A 9,291-nucleotide genomic window follows, 5' to 3' on the forward strand; every position below is an offset into this window, starting at 1 on the left:
AGGGCTGAGTACCTTTCAAAAATACTTTTACATGTAATCAAAATTTGACATAGCTAGTGACTAACCTTCAAAGATCTGAAAGTAAATAGAATGAAGGAAGTTATTTTGACCCTGCTGTTTTGACAACCAAATGTAAAAAGAAAAGACACCTTTTTTTATTATTAACAAGTAGTTTATACAACAGATATGCTTGATACTCAGCAGGTGGAGGGTTAGTTCTCCTAGTTCTTAAGCAACATGAAACAGCCATGTCCAAGTGACTTTATCAGAATGTCACATATCCTGATAGAAATCTGTAAACCAGAGCTAGTTTCTGATAGATTTTTACCCATTGTTTTCCTCCCCTTCCTTTGAAGTTGGCACACTCTTGTCAGCTTTGATTTGGTGACTCTAAAGTGATATCCTTCTCTTTGAGTTTTGATGGGATGAAAAGAAATGCATGAATTTTGACAAGGTGTAAAGTTTCTCAGAAAATTACAAGCTCAAACTGCTCACTTTAATTAAAATTTATCTGTTTTTTGTTTAGGAAAACAATGAGATTGTGAATGAAAGCCCAATGTGTCAAAAGCAGATCCTTGAAAATGAAGAAGCCATTGCTCTTAGCAGGAAAGACAAAACCATTCAACATGTGGAAGTACTTTGTTATGCCAGGTATGAAAAGTATTTATTTAGGATAAACTATAATAAGTTAATGACTTCTTTTTCACTCTTCAGAAGGTAACAATAAGGATTTTTTTATATGGCGTTGGATGCTGAAAGTCACATTGATAGGCTGGTTTTACTTGTTTTTCAGTGTAACTGTTTTTTCTGTTTAGGTAATAACAATAAACATCTTACATCAATGCCTTACAATTTAGCAAGCTCTTTTAAATACATTATCTCATTTTATCTTTACAACAATCATGTGCTAGGGTAGGGCATATAATATTTGTTGCATTTTTTTTATAGAATTCTCAATGGAGCTCAAAGAGATTAAGTAATTTGTTAAAGGTCAGTTGGCTTAGAAAATGGCAGGGCCATACCTAAGCTAGAGAGTGGTAGAGCCTAAGATTAAAAATCCCAGGGTTTTTTTTATTATTATTATTATTCCTATTCTAGTATTCTTCCAACTATACCATCCTTCTTAGATAATATTCAGTGTAAGTAAATAGAAGATTATAATTTTTAATTTAAAAAATTAAACTGAGTGGTTATAACATTTGGGTACATAATTTTGTAAGTTAAAACAGTGGAAAATTAGAATGCTTTAAGTGTCTTCCTCCAAGTGAGAAATTATTTTAAAACAATTGGAATAGTTTATTATTTTTTCAAATAACATATGGTTGACAGGTTGAAAGTAACAATCACATAGTTAAGTGCAATCATTTGAGTAGTCATAGAGTCCAGAGGTTTAGAACATCAGCCTGTCAGGCACTTTAATAGTAATTAAAACTTACAATCCAATACACTAGGGATTCTTCAGGTTATGCTCTGTCATCTTACACATCGTTGTTGTGGCAGAGTGGTAAGTGTGACCTGAGCCTGTGAAAAGTTTGGGAACTTATGCTTGATTTCTTAACCTATGTTGATATCTTTCAAGGAACTAGTTTTTTCCCCATAAATATACAGTTAATGTTCTATGACTTTCTATAAAAGCACAGCCTTTAAAATGTGAGGTATAGATTATAATTTACATAATGCTAAATGACATTATGAAAAGTTATAGTTCAGTGACATTTTTCAGGGCCCGTGCAGAAAGATTTACAACAGAAGGTGATTTCAACTGAAAAATCATATGTTTTAATGAAATTAGGAATAGATATTTGGTAACTTCCTTGTGTGATATTGTGTGCACTTGAATATTGACTACCATTTAGTGACAGTCACACTGTGGCCTTTTGAGACGTACTTTTTGATACTTCAAAGCCTCTGATTTTTCTACTCTGTGTGATAACTGAGGTTAATAGTTTCTAATGACTGAACTGACACATTTTGAGTGCAGAGGAAATCATATATTTGAGTTCCTGATCTCTTGAGTTTCGTTTTTGGAAGTTCTCAAAGTGAGAAACTATAATGAAAGGTTATCAGTGGAAGTTTGTTTTAAAACAGTGAAATAAGACTCTACTATGTGTTCCTTTCCTTGTCAATTAGAGCATGGAGGAAGAGGTGAACTGGAATAATGTTCTATAAGTCTTCATTCACTTGGAAAATTTAGCTAGTTATTAGTGTCATAGTAAGCAGCAAGAGCCTCAAGAGCATCCAGGGAAGCAGAGGACTGTACAGAAAATCTACTTGTGTACAGTAAGTGCTAACCACATGGGTAAATAAGGGATAACAATACCTCATTTAACCTCAGCCAGATTGTGGTATCCTTAATCTTTTGGATGATGGCCACAAACCTGGAGTTATGTGAAAGGGGCTATGGCCAAAACAGCTGTCATGATTTACTTTATATGAGCAGTGATCACCTAGGACTCACTGACTTAAATCAAAAGCCTTATTTAATACATTTTTTTGACCACAGTATCTTCTGGTTTTTCTACCATTAAAGCAGCAAATAGGAAAGGGTTATCTATTAGAGGCAAGCACACTGAGAACCACACTGAGATCGGGATTATAGTCCTGCCTTTACCATTTAGCTTGCTATGTGATACTGAGCAAGAGATGTCTCCACTTTGGACTTGTGTTTTACCATTAGTAAAACATGAAGAATTTGGACTAGGTGATCTCAAAAGTCCCTCTGGGTTCTAATATGCTGCTATTTTAGCTGCTAGTTGATAGACTAACAAAGAAGAAGAAAACAGCATCAGCAAGCTGAGAGCATTTACCCCTTTAGTGTAGGGGTAAATGACTTTTCGTAACAGATCATCCCTCAACGACATCACTATATTATGGCACACTATAACCATTGATGATTATAATCATACCCTGTGTCTTTGGGCAAAAATTAAGTAATGTTCTCTATCCTCCATTTGAAAAAATAGGGAGATTTGAAGCACATTTTAGAAAGATGAGTATTAAAAATAGTTAAAATATTGTTATTGGCTGGGCGAGATGGCTCACGCCTGTAATCCTAGCACTTTGGGAGGCTGAGATAGGAGGATCCCTTGAGGCCAAGAGCTCAAGACCAGCCTGAGCAAGAGTGAGACCCTGTCTTTGCAATAAGTAGAAAAATTAGCTGGGTGTGGTGGCGTGTACCTGTAGTCCCAGCTACTTGGAAGGCTGAGCCTAGGAGTTTGAGGTTGTGGAGAGCTATGATGATGCCACTGCATTCTAACCCAGGCAACAGAGCAAGGCCCTGTCTCAAAAAAAAGAAAAGTTATTTGGAAAATTTTATTTACTGCTGGGTAAGTAAGGGTATCGCTTCGTAGTAGATCTTTGACATTCTTGAGGGATACATCACAAAATCTTTGTGAATACACTTTTGTACATAATGAAAAATAGGGTACAGGTTCCTGCCTTTTTGCTGTTGCTTTCTTTTTTAGCATATACGTTATTGATGTTAATGTTACATTTTGTGGATGTAGGGTTTGTGTGTGTATATTAAGTTCCATACAGTTTTATCACATGTTGGTTCTTGTATCCACCATCACAATCAAGTTATGAACAATTCTATCACCACAAGGATCCCTCCTATTGCCTTTTTGTACGTACACCTCATTTCCTCCTTACCCACCCCCCCACCATCCCTAACTCCTGACAACCACTATTCTCTTTTCCAGCTCTATAATCTTGTCATTTTGAGAATATTATATAAATGGAACTGTATAGTATGTAACGTTTTGGCATTGGTTTTTTTCACTCAGCAGAATTTCCTGGAGATTCATCCAGGTTGTTGTATAGATTGATAGTTTGTTCATTTTTCATTTCTGAGTTATATTCCATGGTATGGATATACCACAGTTTGTTTAATCATTCACTCATTGAAAAATACCTTAACTGTTTCTAGTTTTTGGTTATTACAAATAAAGCTGCTATGTAATTTTGTGTACAGGTTTTTACATAAACATTTCTCTGGGACAAAAGTTTTCATTTTTCTGTGAAAAATACCCAAGTGTACAATTGCTAGGTCATATAGTAATTGCATGTTTAGTTTTATAATAAAAGAGACTGCCAAACTGTTCTGGAGGAGCTGTAGCATTTTACATTCTTGTAATAAATGCGTGAGTAATCCAGTTTCTCCACATCTTTACCTGAATTTGGTGGTGTCACTTTCTTATTTTAGTCATTCTGATAGATATATAGTGATATCTCATTGCAACTTTAATTTACATTTTCCCGATGCTGATTTTGAATATCTTTTCATGTGCTTATTTGCCATCCAGATATCATTTTTGATCAAGTGTCTGTTCATGTCCTGTTTTTTAATTGAATTGTTTTTTTATTGTTGTGTTTTCAGAGTTCTTTATCTATTCTAGATAGGTGTTCTTTGTTAGATATGTAGTTTGAAAATATTTTCCCCAGTCTGTAGCTTGTCTTTTCATCTTCTTTAACAGGATATTTTGCAGAGCAAATATTTTTAATTTTGATGAGGTCCAGATTTTTCTTTTGTAGATTATGCTTTTGATGTGAAGTCTGAAAACTCGTCACCTAGCTACAGATACCATAAAGTTTCTATTTTTGTAAAAAAAGTTTTATAGTTTTATGCTGTATATTTAGGTCAATGTTCTTTTTTTTCTGATCTAAGGATAACTAGTCACTCCAGCACCATTTGTTCAAAAGCCTATTCTTCCTCCATTGAATTACTTTTGCACCTTTGTCAAACATCAGTTGGCTGTACTTGGGTGGGTCTATTTCTGTGTTCTTTATTCTGTTCCATTGACCTGTATGTCTTTTTCTCCACTAATATCACATTGTCTTTATTACTGCAGCTGTAAAATAGGCCTTAATATCAGGTAGAATGATTCCTCCCAATTTATTTTTTTGTCAAGATTGTTTTAACTATTTTAGAGTCCGTGCCTTTCCATATAAATGTTTTAGTAAGCTTGTCTATTTCTAAAAAGAAAATATTGCTAGGATTTTGGTAGGAATTGCATTAAAGGTATAGGTCAATTTGGGGGAAAATTGACATCTTTACTATTTTGAGTCTTCCAATCTATGAACATGGTATGTCTCTCCATTCATGGAGCTTGTCTTTGATTTCCTTCAAAAGAATTTTATAATTTTCAGCATTATTGATTCTGTACATATTTTGTTAATTGTGTACCTAAGTATTTAATTTTTTGGAGCAATTATAAATGATATTGTCTTTTCGATTTTGGTTTTATATGTTGATTGTTAATAGCTAGAAATGCACTTGCTTTTTATGTGTTGATCTTGGATGTGTCCTGAAATCTTGCTGAACTAACTTAGTTCTGGAAATTTTTTTGTGGATTCCTTGGGATTTTCTACCTGAAGAATCCTGTCTTTGGCAAAAAGGAAGAATTTATGCTTTCCTTTCCCTGGCCATCTTTTTTTTTTAAGGATCTGTTTTCTACTGAGAGTCATATTTTTTCTGTCCTTAGTCTTATGCCTCAGGTTAATTGTGTTTTCTGCTTATCCTTAGGCTCACTTCATGAGCCTTTTTGTTCCAGAAAGGAATTTATTATGAGGACTTTGTTATTATACACTAATGCTAATCAGTCATTTAGTCTCTCATTTGCTAAATATATTATTCTTGCACACTGCTCTCTCAGCATATGCAATTCAAATCCACAATCTGGCTAAATGACACATTCTTAAAAGTCCTACCGTTTAATGGTCATTCACACCAAGAGCCTACTGTATTTAGTTGTGTCAAGCAAATAAATGGAAGTCAGACTTGAATCCTTGGTGCACTATATATATGGGATATTATTTTAAATATTTTTGTAAATTCCCCAAATATTAATATTATGTAAAGATGACTTTATAATGATATCAAGGCTGAAATAAATGACTTGTCTTCCATTATTGATCAGATAACTTAGCTTATTTGTAGAGTTGGTGTTCATTAGGCCAAAATCTATGGTTTGATTTGCACATAAGCCACTTGGTTATTTAACATCAAAGAAGACTGAAATACATACTTCTTAGCCATAAACAATATCATAGCCATATCAGTAGCCTTCTGATTTTTTTATCTTTGATTGCAAGTACTGGGCAAGAATGTGAATGGAGCAATGCACACCCATCACTATTGCTTGGAAAATACCTGAAAGCACATGGCAAGTCAATAATACTGTATTTTAATGTAAACATATAGGATTGTTATTTTTGATTGCTATTAACTTATTTTCAAAAATATTTTGAAGTGTTCATTAAGGTTTTAAATTGAATACTTTGGGTTAGTGCAAAGTTAGGCTAAATACTAAAATACAAATAGTAATTAGTCTGTTAGCATAGGATAAAATCAATTATCACAAACTAAAGAACTATCTAGATTGTTTTATCAGAGCTTTGTTATCGTGAGTGCTGCTTAAAATAAATGGGCTAATTACTGGTTTGGATCTAGAAATATTTTTGCTATACAAATATTACTTTTCACTGAAATGAATTTTTGTGATAACACAATTGACTTATGGAGGAGAAATAAAAAAGGACTAACATTTTTTGGATATTATCTTTGTGGCAACTGCTGTAACTTGTTGCTTTACATATTAATTTCATTTATTCTGTATAACAGTCATGTGCATGAATTGTAGGTATATCTAATTGCCAAATAACTGGAAGCTCATAGATAGCCAGAGATAGCAGAGCCAGAATTTTAACTCATGTTTATCTAAGTCAAAAACCTGTAGTATGTCCATTGTATCCTGTTGTATTTCAGTCATCAGGTAAAAACATGCCTGCATTTTGAGGGAGCTATCCCACCAAGTGAGTTGTATTTTCTTTGTAAAGACTAGTACCTAAGGAAGTGCATTTATTTCTTTAATTTACTACAATACTATATAGTATTATAAAGTAGTCATATCTGTAATGGGAAATTAAAGTGCCTAATTCCCAGTGTTAGGAAGATACGGGATGAATCTGATTTTTTTTTTTCGATATGGGGTTTCTCTGTGTTGCCCAGGCTGGTCACAAACTCGGCTTAAGTGATCCTCCTGCCTTGCCCTCCTCAGTGAATCCAATATTCTTTAGTTGTTGTTACTGTAGTTTATACACCATGGGATTTTTTTTATTGATACATAATAATTGTACATGTTTATAGGGTACAATTTGATTTTTCCATACATGTATACATTGTGGAATGAGCAAATCAGGCTAATTAGCATATTCATCACCTTAAACATTTATCATTTCTTTGTTATGAGAACATTCAAACTCTTCTAACTATTTGAAATATACATAACTGTTAGTTGTAGTCACCCTGCTGTACAATAGAGTACCAGAATGTGTTCCTCCTATCTAACTGTAACATACTGGTTGTCCATCCTCTTTCTATCTCCCCCTTCCCTGCGTATTGGTCTCCAGTGTATGGTAACCACTGTTCTACTCTGAAATTCTATGAGATCAAGTTTTTAGATTCCACATATGAGTGAGATCCTGCAGTATTTGTCTTTCTATGCATGGCTTATTACACTTAACAAGTCCTCCAGCCTCATCCATGTTGCCACACATTATAGGAATTCATCTTTTTTATGGCTGAATAGTATTCCATTGTGTATATATACCACATTTTCTTTGTCCATTCATTCACTGATGGGCATTTAGGTTTATTCCATATCTTGGCAATTGTGAATAGTGCTGCAGTAAACATGAGAGTGTAAATGTCTCTTCAACATACCAATTTCATTTCCTTTGGATATATGCCAAGTAGTGGGATTGCTGGATCATACGAAAGATCTATTTTTAATTTTTTGAGGAACCTTCCTATTATTTTCCATAATGGCTGTACTAATTTACATTCCCACCAACAGTGTATGAGAGTTCCCGTATCTTGCTGTGGAATATTTTTGTAGTTTATATGGGAGAATAAAAGTAGCTATTTCTAGTTTTAAATATTCAACAGGTGATTAAAGACATGATACATCAATTCACACTTAAGTCACACAAACTCAAATTATTTTTAGGGAAAAGATTATTGTTTGTTAATTGTATAACATCATGTAGTTTCTTTAATGAGAAGAGATTTTATCTTTCTAAAGTATTGACAATAACTTGTACATTTTCTCCTCTATTTTTTGCATATTATTGAACATTGTTTTACATTTTCTTGCATCATATTAAAGTAGTATGAAAATTTTCTGGGTAGATTCAAATGAACCAACTCTCTAGTGAATTCATACCAAAAATAAAGATTTTTTTCATAACAGGAATCTAAATTCTACTTATTTATTTTGAAATCTAAAATTTTAACTTAAAAATTGTACAAGCAACGTGAGCTTCTTGAGCAATAATACCAGTGGAATAATACTAACAAGAGGAAAGGAATGAAAAAAAGAAATGTAAAATCATCTGTAACTTTTACAATTTAGAGGAAGCTACTCATCACTGTGTACAAATAAGTTTATTTTAGGCTGAAGTCACAATGCTCAACTGAAAGTGATTTAAACAAATAGATGGGTGGGTGGGTAGTTAGAAGATTTGTAATTGTGCTGCTTAAGCACATCAGAGCACTGGGGCAGCTGCTCCACGTTTCTTTTAGCTTTCCATCCAGGGTTGCAAGATGGTTGCCATAATTCCCGATAGGTTTCCATATAACAGAAAATCTCTAAACATGAAAAAAATGGGGGGGAAGAGTGTTTTCTAACATGTTTATACTTTTTAAATTATATTGGAAAGTCTTCACCAAGAGCTCACAGCAGACTCTTCCTTATCTCATTGGCTAAAACTGGATAACATGCTCACCCCTTAATCAATCACCAGAAAAGGGAAGTAAAATTACTGTAATTAGTATTGATCAGTCATGATCCATTCCCTAGGGATGTGTACCTTCTGTCTGATATTGGAACAAAATTGGGGCTCTTGTAGCAAGGAGGAAGGAAGATAATGTTTGTTGAGTAAGCATCCAACAGTGCCTACTGTATACTACCTCATGAAATTTTCTTCTCGAGTAAATGTGACAAAAGGTTGATATTTCAACTATATTCTAAGGTATGTGTTAACATTTTAAGTTGGTAACAAATAGGGAAATATATCTATCAATATATTGTACCAATTCAAAATTGATTTTAATTTTTAATTTTGCTATCTTGTAGAACACTTTTTGGGTAGTCTGATTTTTGCAATTATTATGAGTAGCCATTAAACATTTATTTTAGGAATAAACAGCTGGGTAGCAGTTTAACATATACTGTGTAAATCAGAAATGAATGGCCTTAGAACAAGGTTTATTCCTCAAAGTAGAAGAAT

General features: G+C 33.5%; 1 protein-coding gene across 1 annotated transcript in view; it reads left to right on the plus strand.

Moving 5' to 3' along the window:
• The window catches only part of CHM (choroideremia (Rab escort protein 1)), a 169,859-nt gene that overhangs the window by 60,567 nt on the left and 100,001 nt on the right, over positions 1-9,291 (plus strand). Inside the window, exon 4 of the mRNA XM_012647137.1 lies at positions 527-651. Within this exon, the coding sequence (XP_012502591.1) occupies positions 527-651 (125 nt within the window). The remainder of the gene's footprint in view (positions 1-526; positions 652-9,291) is intronic.

This window comes from Propithecus coquereli, unplaced genomic scaffold (genome assembly GCF_000956105.1).
Source record: "Propithecus coquereli isolate 6110/MARCELLA unplaced genomic scaffold, Pcoq_1.0 Scaffold257, whole genome shotgun sequence".
Classification (NCBI taxonomy): Eukaryota; Metazoa; Chordata; class Mammalia; order Primates; family Indriidae; genus Propithecus; species Propithecus coquereli.